We start from the raw sequence: 22223 nt of genomic DNA on the forward strand, positions 1-22223 counted from the left end.
TGTTGCACTGATGTATAATTATTGTGGTGGTGAGGGAGCTGATATAGATAGTTATTATTGTTAAGGATAAATTCAGATACTTTAGATAGGAGGATAGTAGGATAGTATGAAAGATGAAGTCACTTTTTAGCAACAGGCTGAATGTAGGCAAACTTCCAGCAAGAAGGAAAGGTTGGTGTTGATAGACAGAGTTGAAAGAGTTTGATTAGGCAATGTGCAAGTACAGAGGCTCAGTTTAGGAGAACAATAGGGCCTGATCCCATCAGGTCCATGAATCTTCCAAGGATTTAGGCCAGCTGGGGAATGGAAAACATCTCTGCTAATAATCTTAATGGTTTGCATGGAGTAACCAGAGAATGGGGGAGAGGGAGGAACATGACCTGAGTCATCCAAGGTAGAATTATTAGCAAAGGTTTGTTTGAGCAGAGTTGAGCTTTAGAAATAAATGATAAGGCAGTAGTGTCATTAGGTTGAATAAAGGAAAGATGGAAAAGCAAAGTTATTGGGTATGTTTTTGGCCAGGTACCAGAAGTCACAAGGGGAGTAAGATCTTGACACTTTTATTTTTTGGGCTAGTTGGAGAACTGACCCAGTATTAATAACATTTTTATATCAGTCTTCCAATGCTGCTACCAGGATACCAGGTTCAAAGAAACAGGTGCGTCCTCCAATATTGGTTGCAAAAACATATACTAGTGTAGTTTTAAAGCATACTTAAAGGTGCTTATTGATTCTTGCATATTTTTTATCAATATGTAAAGGCATACAATTCATACAAACTAAAATCCACTTTGTCTCTTCTCAGGCTGAGTTGATGCGGCATGGTGGTATCATGGCATCAGTGTATGGATCAGCACCTCGGGATGGAACTATGACTCTTGAGCTCTCCCTGGAGATTAACAGAAAGTTGCAGGCAGTCTTGGAGGACACTCTGTTAAAGAATATAACTTTAAAGGTACGCCAGCTTTATTTTGTATAACTCTTGGTAATTTAAGTCATACTGATTATTAATCATTCTCATATTAGGAGTAGTAACATATCAATTAAGTAACTATTATCAATTTCCTGTGAATGTAAAAGTAGGTGTGTGTGTGTGTGTGTGTGTATTTGTATTTCACCACGGTCATCTGCTGGTCACCCAGCCAGCCTTCCCGATTGTGGAGCGAGCTCAGAGCTCATAGACCTATCTTTGGGTAGCACTGAGACCATAACACTCCACACACCAGGAATGCGAGGCCACAACCCCTCAAGTTACATCCCATACCTACTTGCTTCTAGGTGAACAGGGGCTATACATTAAGAGGCTTGCCCATTTTCCTTGCCGCTCCCAGGACTTAAACCCAGGCCTCCTCGGTTGTGAGCATAGAGAGAGAGAGAGAGAATTTCTTCCCTTCTTTCAGCCTGAATTCTGGTAATACATGGTCACTTTTACATTCCAAGTTATTGAGTATCTGTGGTTCTTTAGTAAATACTAAGTCCAATCGTGATGGTTCTTCATTTGCTCTATACCTTGTGCTGTCCTTCACCCACTGAGTTAGCATATTGTCCACTGCTAGAATCAATTAGTGTTTGTCCCCAAAAATGTTTCTCCTCCCTCAGTTGTCAGGTTTTCCAAAACTATTTCCTTGCAATTAGTCACCCATCACATGCTTTTACTCTTTTCAATTAGTCTCTGTAAACAATCTCTGGTATCATTAAGCATGTTCCCGTATTCTTCATTTCCCCATGATTCTGTTGTGAGTGGGGCATAAACAATGGCAGTTCCTTTTTCTTTCTCCTTGAATCCTTACTCATGTTTGCAGCACTTCAGCACTCTCTTCTCCATAAGTTATTTCATCCACTTGCAGCTCTTTCTTTACAAGTAACATCACTCTTCCTCCTTTTTTTGTTTCTCTATTCTTCTTCCATATATTGTAGCTATTTTCCGCAATGTCCAATGCTCCAAATCTGCCATACAATTTTGACTCAGTTAATCCCACAATGTCAAACTTTTTTCCTCTTAAATAATCATTCAACTATTTTTGCCGTTAAAAATACCATTTACATGTGCGTGTGGCTTTTAATACTCTTCTTTTTCTAGTGATACTTATTTTTATTTCCCTTTTGTTTTTGTCCTTGTATACCACTTCCTCAGTCTCTTGTTGTTTACTTTCCAGTAGTAGCTCATCCTCTCCTCTGCTGTTCTGTTTAAGTTTTTTCTTTGGCTGTTTCCCATAGCTGCCTGAGTTTAGCTCTTTCCTCTTTGTTTAGATCGCATCTCAACCATACATTTTCATATGCTTCCTTCCTTCTCAGCCTCCACGAGTCTGCCAGGATTTCAGTGCCTGCTTGCAATTTTATTCTAAGCTTTAATGGACACGTTTTTCCCTCCAGTATTTCCCCAGTCTCTACACTTCTTCAGTTTTTTCACTCAATCTCTTGCCTTCCTCTTCACCATCCTTCACCTCCATCCATACTTTCTCGGCCTACTTTTTCTCATATTCTTTTTCATGTCTAATTGGCATAACTTTCCCCTTTAAGGGGGGAGTCCGGTTTAGATCGGGGGTGCCATATCTCCGGTAAATATGCATGAATCGCTCTGATTTTTATGTTGTGAAGTATTGGCATCATTTACATCAACATTAGACATTGACCCCCATTCTTGTCCCCCTCCCCCCCTCCAACTACAACTACAACTACAACGAAAATTTAAAAGCGAATCTCCGTCGTTATTATTGGCCCCACAACCTTCATTTTTCTGTGACTTAGAGACGTTATAATATGAAATGTTTCTTCGTCGTTAGATTTTTCATTTCAGCTTTTGAATTTGTTTTATGATTTTTTTTTTAAATGTTTTTTTTTTTGCCTTTTTTTGACCAAAAAAATATTAATATAAAATTAAACCAGACATACATAAAAAAACAGCGACGATGATTTGAAGAGAAAGTATTCCTCTGCCTTTTAGTCTTTGTTTCATTGAAATCAAGCTAAAACTGGCTCCAAGGTTAACGTTAGAAGGGGAATAACTTATGTTTTGAGATATGGGCTGAGAGAGGTCGCAATCCCGTTAAAACACACTGGAAGGTTTTTCAGGTTTACTGAGCCCTGTGACCCACCGAACACTGAATACCACACAGACTCGTCGTCAGTCTTGCCATATCATATCCACACAAAAAAAGTTCAGATTTTAGCATTTTTTCGTAGAATTGGGTGGAAAAAAACTTACTCTGCTGATGTAAACAAACGCACAGCTGCACGTGGTTGAGCGCGGGACCTTTAAACGGGATTTAAAGGGAAACTATCGCAAGTTTCCTTTTAAATCTTTGCGAGATAGTTGCCAAAATGTATACCTACCAAATATATTTTTTTCACAAAAAGTCATTTTTTTTATATTTTTGGGGTCTCCAAAGCGGACTCTCCCCTTAATCCAAAGACAACAATGCACTTTTTCTTTTCCACAGTATCCCTAGTCAAATTTCCCCTTTCCTTAATTACCTTTCCTCCTGTTCCCTTTCCTTGGCCGATTCTTCTGTAATCTTTTTAAAAACTAACTTTCTGCTGGTCCTGGTCCATCTTGCAAGAATTTTGCTTTTCAGTTATTTTCCTCACTTGATCTTCATTATCTTCCATTTTGTTTTCACCAGCACAAACTTTGTTCTTCAGGTCATCATAGTTTTTCTTCAGAATTTCCGTGTTTGCCTTCATGATCTCATTGTCCTTTTCCACAATATTTAGCCTAGCCATTAGTTCCTTCACTAGGCCCTCCAGTTGTATGACCCTTCTCTTCAGTAGACTCTCTCTGGTGTTTCAGTCATCAAACCTGTCCTCCAGTCTGAATCCCAAGAAATCATGTCTAGGAAACTCAAACCTACCACTGGGTGTAAATAAACACTCCTCGCCTTCATCTATTTTGGTTCTCACTTTGTTTCTTGCTCCTTTTTCAATGTTATTGACATTTTAACTCTGCCACCTAGACAGGACACCACTAAAACATCACTCTTACCTTTAGTTAACACTCTAGACAAAAGATATTCTTAGTGGCTTGAAATGATATCAGAACAGAGCGCGTTGTGGACGTACGTGAGAGAGAGAGAGAGAGAGAGAGAGAGAGAGAGAGAGAGAGAGAGAGAGAGAGAGAGAGAGAGAGAGAGAGAGAGAGAGAGAGAGAGAGAGAGAGAATGTGAGAGAATCAGTCTTAATTTCCATAGAAAAAAATTTACGGACGATTAAAAATAAATAAGAGACATTAAAGGTTGAATTTCAGTCTGAGACAATTTTTAAATATTTTCTTTTGAGCAATAATAATGGCAATTTTTTCCTTTCAGGAGAACCTGAACACCTTAGGAGATGAGATAGCAAAGATTTCCCAACAGAAACAAATTGGCTCCAAGAAATGATGACTGTAACAATTGTAGGATGGCACCATGTTCTGCCCTCACCATGTAATATAGATATATATACATATATATGTTATGTACAAAAAAATTCTTTTTACTGCCACTTTAAATGACAGATAACATACTGTATTATCCTCCAATAATTCTTTTCCTGTTTAAAAAGAAATAAAAACAATTGATATTGATGGCTTTTTTTTTTTCTTTTCTACCTGAAACTAGACCTCTCCTGTGCATGGCTCCAATGGGACCGATCGCGATCTGTTATGTAGGTGCCTTCAACTGCCAGATGGGTTAATTATTTCACAGCAAGTTGGTCAACTGGAACATACTTTTCTGCACGTTTTGTAAATATTAAATGGTTTAATAAAATAGTTATAATCTATCTAAGAATGTACTCGTGGCATATAAGCTAAAAAGTGGAAATATTTATATATATGTAGAGCGCTCTTCTTTACCATCTCCATTTCTGGGACAAAAAATAGAAAAGATCATTAATAGGTAAAGCGTAGCTTTAATGCCTTTTCTTTCCATAAAAATCAATAAGAATTATATTCATACAGAAAATCACAACAATTAATAGTCTTAAGAAACTAACAGTATAGAGGATATTGTCTGACATGCACCGAGATTGTTCTATCGAAACAAACAAATCTAGCGTGTTAAGAGCCATCGCCACACTCGCTACACGACTTCACTAAGGATAACACTATAGATATTAGTGAGGATGAACTTAGAAAATGGACAGTACCAACTCTGAGAAACTTTGATATCAAAAGTTCGCTTGTTGTGATTCAGTTAGGAAAATTCGGTTTCGGTAATGTTGGCCAGGTTATTTCGGCACTTTTTTTTTTTTTTTTTTTTTTTTGTAAATGCTACTCAGTGATATTTGCTCTACGCTTTTTGAGTAGAGCATTATCCTATGCAGAAACTCTGACAATTTTGTGATAAGGTATATATGTACTATTAGACTTACAAAAAATAATATGATGGGACACTGGTACATCCATACTTTGCACCATTAGGAAAATATATTTGCATATTTTTATGTCATGTTCAATCAGACACATAGTAAAATAACCAAACGTTTATATTATGAGGAATGTAGGCATGAATATCAATATATATATTTTTCTAATAGGGCTTCCACAAGAGCGACAGTTCAGAGCGATAGGCAGGACCAACTTGTGAATTAAACCAGCTGGCGAACAATGAAAACTACACAGATCGCGTTTGGTGCCATTTGCATCCCTATCTGGATCTCTTCATCAGGGGCCGTATTCTACAAACCATCATAGCTGGTGACCTGTTCCTAGCGAGACAAAATGGCACATTTTAGACATAATATCTACGACGCAGTCATAAGTACTCAGACAAGGTTCATCTTGTTATATCACTGCCAATGACCGTCTTAACTCGTCAACATTACGGGAACACAATCCCCAACAGTTTTTATTATGAATTTTACCACAAAAATCAGTAATGAAAACTAAATAATACTTTTCTTTGATACAATAATGTTATTACAGACAACTGCCAGGAAGGGTATGATCAGTTTTCACAAAACTCAACAAACCTTGCCCCACACAGCCTATGTGTGTTGGGTTGTTGGGCATAATTTCCTATTTATCATGTTTCTTCTTACTGTTCCCAAATTACTAACATGTCAAAATAATTTAGTTAAAAGAAAATTATGTCAAGAATCTACTTCTTTCTACATATTCAAAGTTGACAAATTATGAGCAGTAAGAGGGTCAGTGGAGTGACGGTCAGGAATTCTGAGACCTGACAATAACTGCATAGAATACGGCCCGAGGGTCTAAGAGTAGAACTGTTCACTCCTAGCTGACCCATGAAGCCTACCCTATTTCCATGAAGCTATTGCTAATCGGACACACACACATATACACGTACGTCCACACCGTGCTCAGTTCTGATATTATTCTAAACCACCAAGAATATCTTCTGTCTAGAGTGTTAACTAAAGGTAAGAGCTATGTTTTGGTGGTGTCCTGTCTTGGTGGCAGGGTTAAAATGTCAATAACATTGAAAAAGGAGCAAGAAACAGTGAGAACCAAAATGGATGAAGGTGAGGAGTGTTTATTTAGACCCAGTGGTAGGTTTGTTTCCTAGACATGATTTCTTGGGATTCAGACTGGAGGACAGGTTTGATGACTGAAACACCAGAGTGAGTCTACTGAAGAGAAGGGTAATACAACTGGAGGGCCTAGTGAAGGAACTAATGGCTAGGCTAAATATTGTGGAAAAGGACAATGAGGTCATGAAGGCAAATACGGAAATTCTGAAGAAAAACTATGATGACCTGAAGAACAAAGTTTGTGCTGGTGAAAACAAAATGGAAGATAATGAAGATCAAGTGAGGAAAATAACTGAAAAGCAAAATTCTTGCAAGATGGACCAGGACCAGCAGAAAGTTAGTTTTTAAAAAGATTACAGAAGAATCGGCCAAGGAAAGGGAACAGGAGGAAAGGTAATTAAGGAAAGGGGAAATTTGACTAGGGATACTGTGGAAAAGAAAAAGTGCATTGTTATCTTTGGATTAAAGGGGAAAGTTATGCCAATTAGACATGAAAAAGAATGAGAAAAAGCAGGCCGAGAAAGTATGGATGGAGGTGAAGGATGGTGAAGAGGAAGGCAAGAGATTGAGTGAAAAAACTGAAGAAGTGTAGAGACTGGGGAAATACGAGGAGGGAAAAACGTGTCCATTAAAGATTACAATAAGATTGCAAGCAGGCACTGAAATCCTGGGAGGCTGAGAAGGAAGGAAGCATATGAAAATGTATGGTTGAGATGCGATCTAAACAAAGAGGAAAGAGCTAAACTCAGGCAGCTATGGGAAACAGCCAAAGAAAAAACTTAAACAGAACAGCAGAGGAGAGGATGAGCTACTACTGGAAAGTAAAAAACAAGAGACTGAGGAAGTGGTACACAAGGACAAAAACAAAAGGGAAATAAAAATAAGTATCACTGTAGAAAAAGAAGAGTATTAAAAGCCACACGCACATGTAAATGGTATTTTAACGGCAAAAATAGTTGAATGATTATTTAAGAGGAAAAAGGTTTGACATTGTGGGATTAACCGAGTCAAAATTGTATGGCAGATTTGGAGCATTGGACATTGCGGAAAATAGCTACAATATATGGAAGAAGAATAGAGAAACAAAAAAAGGAGGAAGAGTGATGTTACTTGTAAAGAAAGAGCTGCAGGTGGATGAAATAACTTATGGAGAAGGGAGTGCTGAAGTGCTGCAAACATGAGTAAGGATTCAAGGAGAAAGAAAAAGGAACTTTGCCATTGTTTATGCCCCACTCACAACAGAATCATGGGGAAATGAAGAATACGGGAACATGCTTAATGATACCAGAGATTGTTTACAGAGACTAATTGAAAAGAGTAAAAGCATGTGATGGGTGACTAATTGCAAGGAAATAGTTTGGGAAAACCTGACAACTGAGGCAGGAGAAACATCTTGGGGACAAACACTAATTGATTCTAGCAGTGGACAATATGCTAACTCAGTGGGTGAAGGACAGCACAAGGTATAGAGCAAATGAAGAACCATCACGATTGGACTTAGTATTTACTAAAGAACCAGAGATACTCAATAACTTTGAATACAGGAGTTTACACAGTAAAAGTGACCATGCATTACTAGAAAAAGTTCACAGTATCCCCTGAACTGATATGTACCAAACTGGTCCAGATCAGAACTAGTGATATTAGACTTTACTGGGAGTAAATATTTTTTTGGCAGGTGTCTACTACCTCGTCCTGTACTTATGTATAGTGTCTTCAGGGGTGCATCATGGTAATGTGATGAAACCAATAATCTGACACACTTCTGGTCCCCTGTTCATCAAATTAATGGACTTTTACTGTACTACAAAATTAATTTGCTTCTAATCAAGAGAGAGATGGAAGTGTGGACTGTATTTACCTGGATTTAAAGAAAGCCACAGAACGAAAGGTGCCCCACAAATTACTAATATGAAAACTAGAATATATCAGATGAATTGGAAGACAAATTTTATAATGGATGGAAGACTTTATATAACTGTAGGAAAAGATAATAAACAGAGTCCCAGAAGGATGTGTCCTGGTACCAATTACATTTGCTGCATACATAAATTATATAGACTAGTCGAAGGCATAGAAAGGTACATAAGTATGTCTGCAGATAATGCTAAAATAATGAGAAGAGTGACAAGCCAGGAAGACTGTGATGACCTACAAGAAGACCTTGACAAATGATTAGGCTACTAAATGGCAAACAGAGTTCAATGCAAATTAAGTGTAGTGTGATGGAATTCCAAAAGCACAACAAATGAATTAGAAGAAATTATTCATCAGTTAATGAAAGAATAAAAAAAAAATCACCAGAAGAGAAAGGTCTAAGAGTAATTACAACAGATAAGTTATAAGAGAAACACAAACAAAATAACTGGAATGAATATATATATATATATATATATATATATATATATATATATATATATATATATATATATATATATATATATATATATATATATATATATATATATATATATATATATATATATATATATATATATATATATATAACTTGCTCAGAAATACAATACCCCACACATACCTGAATGAAGATGTGATCAAGAAATTAATAACATTGACGATAAGACCAAGACTTGAATATGCAGCAATAGTGCAGTCACCAGTACTGAAAAAGAAATAAAAAATTAGAAATACAAAGAATACAGAATGCTGTAACAAAAATACCAACAAGATTATGCAATCCTGTCCTTGTCCTGCTGCAAGCTTGACATAAGGCCTCCCTCACAACCAATCTAAGCAAGTAATCTGCAACGAGAGAGAGAGAGAGAGAGAGAGAGAGAGAGAGAGAGAGAGAGAGAGAGAGAGAGAGAGGATGTTTCACCTACGTGGAAAGTTGGGGGCTTGTTCTACCAATATTGGATGAGGGGGTCCTAGTGTCGTTTTATTGAATATCAGGAAATGCAAAAAAGGGATACAAAATTTGAGAACCTGAGTTGATTATGTAAAGCAAGGCAGCTAACCTTAGGTTAGGTATGGTTGGAATATGAAAGGCACAGTTGTGCTTCACTTTTGCAATGGTAGGAATCTATTTACCAACATGGTGTGAAATTTTTCATACATTGCTTGTTTTTATGATTGCAGAATGTACTACATGGAAGTGTTTTCAGTGATTCTGGTCACGAACTTGCTGTGTTTTTTGGTGATTCTGATAATTTACTTCCCGCACAATACTAGTTTTGTCTCACCTCACCCAAAAACTCCACATTCCCACAGGTCACCCTTATAGATATAAAAAAAAAAATAAATAAATAAAAAAATACTCCAGTCACTTGTACCACCAAGAGAGTTGGTGACATTTTTACATAAGAACACAGAACATAAGAAAAGAGGGAAGCTGCAAGAGGCCACCAGGCCTATACGAGACAGTCCCTATGTGTTTAATGTGTTTAAGCTACCTAATTCCATCTATCATCCACATCTATGAACTTATCTAACCTTCTTTTAAAGCTCCCTATTGACCCAGCTCTGACTTACGCCACATATTAATGCATGATGTGTACACTATGGGTTTTGTGAAGGTCTGGAAGGTAATAATAAAGAAATATGGAGGCAGAGTTATACTATATAGACATTGCCACTATACTGCATAGACATTACCAACTATACTGTAGACCGCGGGGGTTCTCAACCTGGGATTTGAGAACCTCCAGAGATTCACAAGATTTCCAGGGATAGGTACTTTTATGGATGATCGAACATCCTTTGCAGCACCACTGCCTACTGAGTTAGTGTCAGTCACTAAGTCAACATTCTGTTCGATGTCAGATCACTGGGGGTTTGGGTAGGTGATCTTATAACTCAGTGGTTCTTAAAAAATCTAAAAAAAAAATAAAAATAAATAAAATAAATGAAAATATTTTATCAAAATTTTGATCACTTCCTTCCCCTAAACACTCAATATGGCAAACTAACCTGAGCTCACTGCATTGCAGTTTTTTTTTCACCCTGGAAAAACGTAGAAACTTCGGTGAGCTTTCCTTAAATAGGTCACATAGCCCTAGGTAATCCACATCTTCCGTCAACAATGGCGTTACTTCAGCCTTTAGCATCTGTATCATACAAGATTAGTTACTTCATATATGTTGAATTGAGACACCTTGGTTATTTCACGTCATAATTAACAAAAATGCTAGAGCGGGACGTAGCCTTTACCTGTCAACAATGGCGTTCACTCAGCAGCATCCTGGGACCTCACGTAGCCTACCAACTATTTATTTTTTCGTCAAAGATAGCCATGCTAATCAGTAAATCAGCTGTCCGTCAATACTATTCGTCTCATCACAGGATACTGCAAAACTCCAAAACTTGTAAAAATGATTGAACAAATCACATTTTCACCATCACACCATTCACATCAACACGCCAATCATTTTTTTTTTTTTTTATACCATTTCTACAGGATTGGAGTACTGCAGTGTTCTGTAATGAGACGCGTAGTATTGACGGCCAGGACACTTACCGGTAAACATTACACAGTGATAACATGTCTGTAATTATCGAGAAATTGTACAATAAGATACATTACGTGCCGTGTGCCCAGATGCTGTGAGTGACCGCGATGCGTGGCAGCGTGACAGTGTTGCCACGCTTCCATGACTAATTTTCCCTACAGCTAAGGTGATTTTCCCCTACATTACCCTACGCTCACAAATCGTGATTATATACTGAAATAAAGACTACACATGCAAAAAAGAAAAAAAATGTTTACTTACATGCTTAGCAGGTTGATGATGATTATGAAGATTCTTGTGCTTCAACGAACATAGCATTTTCATCTTTATCCGAGTATTTTGAGAAGTACCTTGTTCTTGCACTTGAATACCGCTTACACAGAGAAGGGTCAGGGCAAAATTTGATAGAAATCTCTCGTATGTTTTAATTATTGATTCCAGTGTCTTAGTCGATAACTTATTTCTAAGTTTTGATTTGTTGTTAAGTTTCGAGAATGTTCTTTCAACTTCTGCTGTACTTTGGGGTAATGCTGTTACTCTCAGCATGAAGGTTGATAGTTGTTCATATGAAGCTACTTTTCTCATTTCTTTCCAAAACTCCTCAATGCTCTTACTTTCCCATCCTCCTTTCTTCACCTCTTCATCAACTAAAATTGACCTCCATTGTCGATCAGTGATTTGTACATTAGCATCAGGAAGAAAACGTGGTAGCCTCTGAAACAAGACTGCTGCTGAGTTCACTTCAGCTTTATCCTTCAAAATGTATTCATGGTTAACGTCTTTGAGTGCCGCAAAAACTGGATCCACTAGATTAATCCTTTTTAGAATTTGACAGCATGCAGTTTTGTACCAGTTTCTACACCGTGAAAGAAAGCTCCCTCTTTCGTGTGGCTTCAGTTTTGACAGGGTTTCGCTTGCAAGTATCCCAGGATAGACTTTATCCAACTGCAACCAATTTGATTCAAAATGGAAAAAATAAATGGAGGTATACTTAACACATTCTAACTCCCGACGTGTCTACAAAGTAATATCCTCTTATATTAAGAAATGATGGACTGTCTATGTAAGCCATATTGAATTTCAGTTGAATTTCAGTCGTGCCATATTTATTTTCAGACTTGTAAATGCTATAGTTTCTTAATAGTATTGAGAGGAATGTCACTAACGGGATCGAATCCAGCCGTACTGGACACGAATCGTCGAGTCAGGTAGAGAAAGGATAGACACGTATCAGACTCGTCATTCTCTCTCTCTCTCTCTCTCTCTCTCTCTCATTTTGATTTCGTGTATGAAATTGATTGACAGTTGAAAATTTTTAATTTTCCCCTACATTCCCCTACGATGAGGCGATTTTCCCCGTAGGTATCCCCTACTCCCTACAGAGGCCTAAAATCCCCTACCGTAGGGGATTTCCCCTACGCGTGGCAACACTGCAGCGTGAGCCGCTGCGCAGGGCGGACAGATCTTGATCTTGATACAACAGGCGACTCGGGATCATTCCTGAGCCGGGCCTTTGGATAAGCAGCTCCTGTAGACGACAAAAAAAGGCACACAGAAAAAAAGAAAAAAAAAGAAGGAAAAGGAAACAGGGTCCTTTACTCTAACCGTCTGTACATCTGGCACGCCACATTCTCTCCAGAAACTCCTTCACCGCCTCAATCATCCTTTCATTCGTTTCTCTACTCAGTCCCAGCAGCACCACCATCCACTCCCTCCCCGTCTTTCCCACTCTTTCGTTCCTATTATGCCCTAACTTATTAGTCAACACCACTTGCATCATCTCATACCTGTCTCTGGCATACTTCACACACTCCAGCATCACATGCTCCACCGTCTCGTCCTCTCCCGAGTCACACATCTGGCACACTTTGCTGCGGGACTCAGACCACCTGTAACTCCTTGCATTCACATCCATACACTGTGCCCTAGCTCTGAAGAGAACATCACCACCCAGGCTTCCATCGTACCACCTCTCATACATCAGGGCCTCTTTCACCTTGTACCATTCCAGAGTAGTCTTTCGTTCCATCCCATTCCTCCACTCATTCAGTCCCATACTCTTCACATCTCTGTCTATCTCACTCTTCCACTTCCTCGCATCCCATTCTGTTCCCACTCTGCCTCCTCTTGTCACGACCCATTCCAGCTCATTCTGATTCACCCCAGCCATTCTCACTGCCCACCCAACCTGTAGACCATTCCTCTCTGTCATTCTCATACACCTTTTCCTCCATTTGCTTCCACTTTCACTCCACAGATACACCTTCCTTGCTATTCTTGCATCATCCATTCTCTCAAGCCTAATCTTGTACCTAAGTGTCGCTTTTATAAGTCTTTCCTAAAAGAGCTCCATCCCATATCCCTCTTAAGGCTTCTACTGCCGTGTACCTCGGTGCATTCAGTGCCAGCCTAGCTACTCTACACTGCCCCACTTCTAACTTGTCAATTTCACTCTCGTTCCATGCAATCACATCCATACCATACATTATACTGGGGACAGCCACACTCTTCCACACTTCTCTCAGCACGTCATACTTACTTGCTCTCATCCTTGCCGCGCTTCCTAAACGGCCCACCCACTGGTTCACCAAGCTTATTTTTCATTCTTTGACTTTTCACACCCATTCGGACTCATCCACATCCCTAAGTACTTGTATTCTTGTGCCTGCTTCAACTCATTCTCTCCCAACCTCCATGCTGCATTACATTCATCCTCCGACCTATTCACAATCATCACCTTACTCTTCTCACTACTAAACCTAACTCCAAAATCTCTTCCATACCCATCAACCACATCCAGCAGACTTTGCAGCTCCTCTGCTGACTCACTCATAACCACTACATCATCTGCATAAAGAAGCACACCTATCTTATCATTCCCCACACTCACTCCTGCATTCATCCTTCTCATTCTTGCTGCTAACTCCTCTGTGTACAGGCTGAAAAGGGTTGGTGACAAAATACATCCTTGCCTAACTCCTCTCTCACTCCTCACCCAGTCTGTTTCTATATCTCCTAAACTGTACTTAGCTCTGGTATCAACATACATGCTACGCACTATGTTGACTATCTTGGCACTCAACCCAATCTTTTCTAGGACTCTACCTAGCATTTCTCTATTCACCCTATCATAAGCTTTCTCTATATCCAGGAAACCCAAATACAATTTACCTCCATCCCTCTTTTTTTCTCAATCATTTCATTCACCACAAACATGTTATCCTCAGCTCTCCTGTCCGCACGGAAACCATTCTGCTCCTCACCTAATACTCCAGCTCTTTCAATCCACTTACACAATCTGGCATTCAACACCGCACTGAACACTTTGCCTACTGTATTGACTAACGCGATCGGCCTGTAATTTTTCAACTCATTCTTACTCTTGTGTCCGCCCTTATGCAGCAGAGTCACCCTGCACTCATTCCACATTCTTGGCACCTCTCCTCCTCCCACACCTGGTTAAAAAGCTCAGTCATCCTGTCAATCACAACATCACCTCCATTCTTATACAGCTCATATGGTATTTCATCCGGCCCTGCTGCCTTCCCATTCTTCTGCCTTTTCACACACTTCTCCACCTCCTCCCTGCTGATCCTTTCATCCAGTTCATCTGCATTCCTTCTCTCCAGTGTCACACATCCTTCTCTCGCACCAAACACCTCACCTACACCACCCACTTCTTCCCAGAACTGTCTGATTGCCTCTCTCATTCCTTCCTTCTCTGTTACAACTTCACCATTCACCTTCAAACTCTCCACTCCAACACTGTCTGCCATATTCTCACCTCTCAAGAACTTGTACCATTCACGGCCACCTTCCATGCCTTTCTCTCTTAAAGATTCAATCACACTCCTTTCACACTTTACTTTGGCCTTCACTATCATTCGCTTTGTCATTCTCTGCTGCTTTACATACATTTCCCATGCATTCTGGTACTCATTCTCTGCCTCATCACTTTCATGCCTCTTTTCCTCAGCCACCTACATTGTCTACTCCTTCTCTTTCGCTCCTTTCTAGCCTCTCTGATTTCATCATTCCACCATGGTTTACGTACTTTCTTTCTTCTTCCTACTCTCACATACCCTATCTTGCTCTCTGCAGCACTCCGCACATCCTCTACCAGTCTCTCATTCACGTGCTCCACATCATGTATACCTCCATCATCCCAGCTTCTTGCACTCAGGTCCACCTGGAAGTTTTCCCACCCTACATCTCTCAGTCTCCACTTTCTCTTCTTACTCGCCACTTTCACTTCTTTCCTACCATGCAACAGGCACTCCACAACCAGCATATTGTGATCAGACACAATATCCACCATACCATCCTCATCTATCCACATGTGTAACACAATTTCACGCATTCTTCCATTCACCAATACATAGTCTATCGCTGACTCCTGCTCCCTTGCACTCCAAGTCACACGTCCCTCAGCCAAAGTTACATTCAGATTCTCTAACTCCATTTCATCCACAAAATCCCCAAGCATCTCACCATTCCTGTTCACACGTTCTCCCACAATTCCTACATGTGCATTCATATCACCCATCACCAGCACTCTCTCCCCTCCATGTTCTCTCACAACTCTCTTCTCCCTCCCAGCTCTTTCACCCATGACAGTCATGTACACTACCACCAGAACCATCTTCTCCACTCTGCCCCGACCATCTGCCAACACATCCTCACTGCTCCCATATGTTCCCACACCAAGCTCCTCTACTTTCAGTCCACTTTCTTTCCTATAGAGAAAGGCTACGCCTCCTCCCTGTGTCTCCTGAGTCTTACGTCCCTTCCCAACCATAGCAAACTCACATCCTTCCATTTGTACCTCACCTCTTATGTGCGTCTCTGTAAGCCCGAGTATGTCGAACTTCCATTCCTGGAGCTCCCTGGAAATATCCTCAAACTTACCCACACCCCATCCTCTCACATTCATGCATCCAATCCTCACACTCGCACTTGCCTGGCTGGTGTCTTCTTCCTGGCGTGCTTTTGTCGTCTCCCGTCACTGGTCCATCGGCTGCAGCAACCTCGCCCTCACCCACTCACACAGCCGTCGACCCATCCTGGCAGTCCCTGCGTCGTTCAGGTGCACGCCGTCCTTCTCATACAAGCTGAACCGGTCTACCACGCCGTCCATGTCGATGACGCTCAGCTTGCCTTTTTTCTCCTTCATCAGCTGGAAAAGCTGTCACCTTGATCTTGATGTTGATACTTCAGCTGAAAAGGAATTTCTCTTGAGCCACTTTGTATCGGCAACTCCTGTAGGGAGGAAAAAGAAGAAAAAAAAAACTGCAAACAGATAGTGAGAGAACAGAAACCATCTCTCACACCGCCAGTTTAGGAAGCACACGTACTACATCCTCTTCTCGAACTCCACATATGTCATAGCTTCAATTATCCTTCCATCCTTTCATTCGTCTCTCCACTCAGATCCAACAGCAACACCATGTATTCCCTTCCTGTCCTCAGCTGACATTCCCCAATTCCCTCAGCATCACTCGTCGATTCCTGTCTCTGGCTTACTTCACACACTCATGCATCACGAATGCACCCGTCACCAGTGACTCACCATCTCATTCTCTCCCATGTCACACATCTGGTACATTTTGCTGCTGGACTCAGATACCATCTATAACTTTTTTGCATTCACATCCATACACTGTGCCTTAGCTTGGAAGAGACTTCCCTCATACCAGTTTTTATTCACTTGGGCCTCTTTCTCACTTTTCTTCATGTGATCTTAACCCCACCGTATTGCAGGGTCAGCTGCTCTAGTTATCCTTCTCCATCTGCTTTTATCCAATGCATCATTTTTAACTACCAGCTTGTTCATGTTACTCCTTGTTACATCTCTCTATTTTATTTCTTGTCTCCCAACACTCCTTCCCCCTAACCTCTGCCATCATTGCCTTCTTCACTGGTTCATCCTCTTCTCCTTTTCACGTGTCCAAAAAAAAATAAAATAAAATAAATAAAAAAATCTTAGTCGTGCTTCTCTTGCCTTCTTTATATTACATATTCCACATGTGCTTCTTATATCTTCTCTTTGTCTCCTTTCTAGCAATGAAATGCCAGCTATCCATCTCACCATCCTCATCTCCGTTCTCTCCAAAATGCCTTCTTCAGAGACAATGTTTCTGCACCATACAAAAGTACTGGTCTCAACACACTTTTGTATATCTTCATCCTCAGTTTCAATGGGATTTTCTTATCTAAAGTTACTCCACTCATTTCCCTCCATTTTTGCCATCCATCTTTTATTCTTTGTCTAACTGCTTATTCTGTTCCTCCTTCATTGGCAATTACTGATCCTAGTTATTTGAACTCTGTCTGCTTTAATTTTGTCCTGTCCTCTGATGTTACATTTATTTCATCATAACCTCTGTCTTTTGTGCGTTCACTTTCATTCCCTTACTTGCGAGATTGCCTTTCCATAACAAATACCTCTCCTGTAATTCTTCCTCTGTATCCACAATGATGATTAAGTCATCAGTGAACAGTAACTCCCACAAGTTATCACTGTCTCTCAAGTCATCATTATTGTGTTCAACACTGGGAGAAAGAGAAACAGTCTCAAACCTGATCCCTGATGGACTCCTACTTCAACTGAGAGGGATTCAGTTTCCCCATACCTCATCTGCACTGATGTTTTTGCTCCCTCATACATCATTGTCACTACATATTATCTTTTCTGGCACTCCTCTCTTCCTGAAACTCCAGTATAACACCTACTTAGGCACCCTGTCATATACCTTCTCCAAGTCCAAAAAGACACCAGTACACCTTCTTGTTTCTTTCTATATATTTTTCCTGTATCTACTGTACAGTAAATGTTAATTCCACGGTGCTCAATCCCTTCATAAATCCATATTGGTGGTTGTGTATTTCTACCACCTCTCTCAGTCTACCTTCTATCACTTTCTCTAGTATTTTCAGACTATGCTCCAACATAGCAGCATAGTGGATAAGGTGGTGTGTGTGGGATCTGGCAGACATCCATGCATAGGTTCGAATCCCAACACATACCGCCTTGAAACTTTCTTGTTTGTCGAGTGGTTTAAAGTTACCTACATGTCACCATGATAACCAAGCTCTAGGTGGTTACACCAAAGATGCATTGGGTGGAGATATGGGTCCTAATATGGGTACCACTATGAATAATAATCATATCAATGAAGATATACAAAAAAGTTTATAAACTTTTTTATCTTATCTTCATTGACGTGTGTAAATGCTGCTCTGATATTTCTCCTGTGATCTTGTTAATGTACTTTACAAACAATATGTTGTTAGAAATGGTTACTTCCAGGTCCTTTCTTTCTCTCCTTTTATTAATTTCTTCATTTCCAGGGTAATAAGTACCTTTTGTTCTCCTAGCATTCCTTCCAAACTCCATCATGCTACATTTCTTAGCATTAAACTCCACATTTCACTTCTTTGACCATTCATGTATTTTAATAAGTCTTGATTTAGTGCTTCACAGTCCTCCTGATTTAAAACTCTCCTCATGATCTTTGTATCATTATGTAGCTCAATACTCTTTCTGGCATGTCGTTAACATACACAGCAAACATGATTGGTGCTAGTATTGAACCTTGCAGGATTCCACTTATTATTTCTCTCCTATTTCACTTTTCACCTCTTACAACTGTGTTCATCTCTCTACCCATCTAAAAGCAGTCAACCACCTTAATAATGATCCTCCCAGTCCTGCTATACTTTTCAATTTCCATTTTAACCTTTTGTATGGTACTTAATCAAAAGCCTTTTTTAGATCTAATTATATGCAATACTCAATGTGTGTGACTATTTACCTAGTTGTACATCACAGAGTTTCCTCTCTCAATTATGCCATTCCAAATATTCAGAGTTGTGTGTAACACTATTCTTCCTGATGTCTCTTAAACACTAACTCTTCCCAACCTTCTTTGAATGTCCTCTTGTCCATCTAGTTCCATCTCCTTTCATCAACACTGTGTCTTAACTGTCTATCTTGTCAATACGGTTAAGTAATTTGCACATTGTTATTAGATCTCTTTTTCTCTTCCATCTTGCAAAGTTGGCAATCTTATTTCCTTCAATGTTTCTTCATAGGTTTGGTCATTCAATTCTGATAGCATCTTTGTAGCTATCCTCTGAGTTCTTTCCTACTTCTTGAGATTTTTTTTCATATGCAGAGACCAGACCACTGCTGTATATTTCAACCTGGGTTTAGGAGCTATGTTTGTAGGGTATCTGTATCTCATAGTGTCCAGTTAGAGATGTATCATCTCAGCACACACCACTTCTCTATCCAGTCCATGCCATGCATCCACTACTCTGTGAGAGAATCTGTTCCTTTTTAAATCCCTTCTGTAGTTGTCCTTTAGCTTTTTACCATGCCCTCTTGTCCCCCTCACATCACAACTAAACCCAGAACTTACATTTCATTCATCATTCTTTGGATGGCCAACAAATTAATGCTTTCTCTTCTCTGTTTAAGCATTGGGAGTCCCAATCTCATCAGTCTCTCTTCATATGATACTGCATGTATTATTAGTTGTGTTACTGTTGGGGCCATATTTGTAGTAGCTCATTTCTATTTTCCTTTACTGAACCACAGCACTGCTGCGTATTCCAATCTCGACCTAATCTGCATGACCAGAATTTTCTCCACCATTTCTTTGTCTGAATACATTTCAATAAATTCTAGATTTCTCCAACAATCTTATCTGTTTGTTTATTAGGGACACATATCTTTTAATGAACACTTCCAAATCCTTCTCACCCTCCATCTTCTTTATTTCTTTTCTCCCCCATATATGATGCCCCAGTATTCTGTTCTTGCTTCTTCCGAACTCCATTATAAGACATTTCTGGATGTTAAAACCTATTTCTCACTTTTTACTCCATTCCCAAAGTTTATTGAGTGTATGTGTAATAATAACAATAATAATAATAATAATATTTGGTTTATTTGAATGGCAGGGAGTGCAGGTACAGAGCTAAAAATTCCTACATATTAAACCCACTTTATACATATATTCTTATGTACTAACATTCATACATCTTAAGTCTACACAACCCCGATGGCGGCATCTGACATGATGCGCAGCAGCTATTTATAGCGCCAGATAAGCCTAGTGACCTAGGCCCCACGGTGATGCCACCCCATGTGCATTTGTTTTGTTTGAAGTTTGTTTCTCCTACCCAGCAGCAGGTCACAACTTCCGTCTTACACCAGGTACCTAATCACTGCTAGGTGAACAGGGGCTACACACTTGAATAGAAGTCTTGCCCAAATGACCTCTGACCTGTCCCAGGAATTGAACTCAGGGTTTCTTGATTGTGAGTCAAGCGTGCTACCACTGCACCACCAGGTGTATTTACCTAATTGTATTTACCTAATTGTAACATACGGGAAAAGAGCTATGCTCGTGTTGTCCCGTCTCCATATCTATTAATGTCCAGCTTTTTCTTAAAATCATGAATATTCCTTGCGTTGACCACTTCCACGTCTAAACTATTCCATGCTTCCACCCTTCTATGAGGGAAGCTATATTTTTTCACATCTCTCCTATAAGTGGCCATTTTAGTTTTTCCCATGCCCTCTCGACATTCTTCCATTCCACATACACAGATCTTCCCTATCCATTTTTCCATGCCAATCATCACTCTGTATATTGCTATCAGGTCTCCCCTTTCTCTTCTGTTTTCCAGGGTTGGAAGTTGCATTCTTTTCAGTCTGTCTTCATAAGTCAAATCTCTTAAGTCAGGCACCATTTTCGTTGCAGCCCTCTGTACTTTCTCTAGTTTCCTTATGTGTTTCTTTAAGTTCGGAGCCCACTGTATTGTTGCATATTCAAGCCTCGGTCTTATCATTGCAGTAATTATTTTCTTCATCATTTCTTCATCTAGATATCTGACGCCACTCTTATGTTCCTCAATAAGTTCAATACTTCTCCAATTATTTTGTTTATATGTCTCTCTGGCGATAGGTCATTGGTAATTGTCACCCCAAGGTCTTTTCTTCATGACTGGTTTTATGTCTTCATTTCCTATCTTGTACATACTCCTGATTCTTCTTTCACTCTTGCCAAACTCTATTTTCTTGCATTTTGTCGTGTTGAACTCCATTTGCCATGTACAGCTCCATTTCCATATTCTGTCCAAGTCTTCCTGGAGTAGTTCGCAATCTTTGTCACATCTCACTTTTCTTAACAATTTTGCATCGTCTGCAAATAGGCTCACATAACTGGACACCCCATCCACCATGTCATTTATGTAGACTGCGAACATTACTGGTGCCAACACTGATCCCTGTGGAACTCCACTCTCCACCAATCCCCATTCTGATGGTCTGTCCTTAATTATTGTTCTCATTTCTCTTCCTACCAAAAGTCTTCCATCCATTTTAGTAAACTGCCATGCACTCCTCCTACCATTTCAAGTTTCCAGATCAGTCTCTGGTGTGGTACCTTATCAAAGGCCTTTTTTAAATCCAGATATATTCCATCAGCCCAACCATCTCTTTCCTGTATTACATCTATCACCCTCGAATAGTAACATATCAGGTTTGTCGTGCATGAACGCCCTTTCCTAAAACCAAATTGACACTCACAAAGTATGTCATTTTCTCCAAGAAGTCTGTCCATCTAGTCTTCACCACCCTCTCACACATCTTAGCTACCACACTTGTAAGTGACACTGGTCTATAGTTCAATGGGTCTCTCTTGTTACCTGATTTATAGATTGGGACAATGTTAGCTCTTTTCCAGTCTTGGGGCACTACACCTTCCCTTAATGAGGCATCAATTACTTCACAAACTTTTTCTGCCAATTGCTCCTGCATTCTCTTAAAATCCATCCTGATACCCCATCAGGTCCCACAGCTTTTCTCACTTCTAAACTCCCCATCATGTTCTTGATCTCCTCCACAGTTACTTGAAACTCCTTCATAATCCCTTTCTGTTCCATTACCAGTGGTTTGTCAAAAGCAGTCTCCTTTGTGAATACCTTCCGAAAGCATCCATTCATAGCCTCTGCCATTTCCTGGGATCTTCACTGCATACTCCATTTACTTCTAAACTTTCAATACTTTCTCTATTTTTGATGTTGTTGTTCACATGTCTGTAAAAAGCCTTGGTTGGTCTTTACATTTATCAATTATATCCTTTTCTTGTTTCTTTCTTTCTTCTCTTCTAATCAACACATATTCATTTCTTGCTCTTTTGTAACTTTCCCACTGCTTAATCCGTCTTTTCCTTCTCCACCTCTTCCATGCATCCTCTTTTCTTGTTCTAG

At 39.7% G+C, this 22223-nt stretch overlaps 1 protein-coding gene and 1 long non-coding RNA gene across 7 annotated transcripts in view; one reads left to right on the forward strand and one right to left on the reverse strand.

Moving 5' to 3' along the window:
* LOC123518626 (coiled-coil domain-containing protein 186-like) overlaps positions 1-4561 on the forward strand; it is a 26672-nt gene extending 22111 nt beyond the window's left edge. For 2 of the 4 annotated variants that reach the window (XM_045279536.1, XM_045279537.1), the window contains exons 16-18: positions 617-658; positions 806-955; positions 4305-4561. In XM_045279536.1, coding sequence (XP_045135471.1) covers positions 617-658; positions 806-955; positions 4305-4376 — 264 coding nt within the window. In that variant the 3' untranslated portion in view covers positions 4377-4561. Of the gene's footprint in view, positions 1-616; positions 659-805; positions 956-1278; positions 1592-4304 lie in introns of those variants that run through there. The other 2 variants (XM_045279538.1, XM_045279539.1) reach the window with 2 other exon arrangements.
* LOC123518627 lies at positions 545-11057 on the reverse strand. 3 transcript variants are annotated; one of them, XR_006678846.1, is made up of 5 exons: positions 10949-11057; positions 10642-10777; positions 10402-10538; positions 9011-9094; positions 545-931 (listed from the first exon to the last, which is right to left on the reverse strand). It is a non-coding gene; the product is annotated as an uncharacterized LOC123518627 (long non-coding RNA). The 3 variants fall into 3 exon arrangements; XR_006678847.1 differs by having other exon boundaries at positions 10642-10696; positions 10949-11051; XR_006678848.1 differs by lacking the exon at positions 10949-11057 and having other exon boundaries at positions 10402-10434; positions 10642-10922.
* Positions 11058-22223: the final 11166 nt, after the last annotated feature.

The sequence above is a fragment of the Portunus trituberculatus genome, chromosome 44, assembly GCF_017591435.1.
Source record: "Portunus trituberculatus isolate SZX2019 chromosome 44, ASM1759143v1, whole genome shotgun sequence".
Classification (NCBI taxonomy): Eukaryota; Metazoa; Arthropoda; class Malacostraca; order Decapoda; family Portunidae; genus Portunus; species Portunus trituberculatus.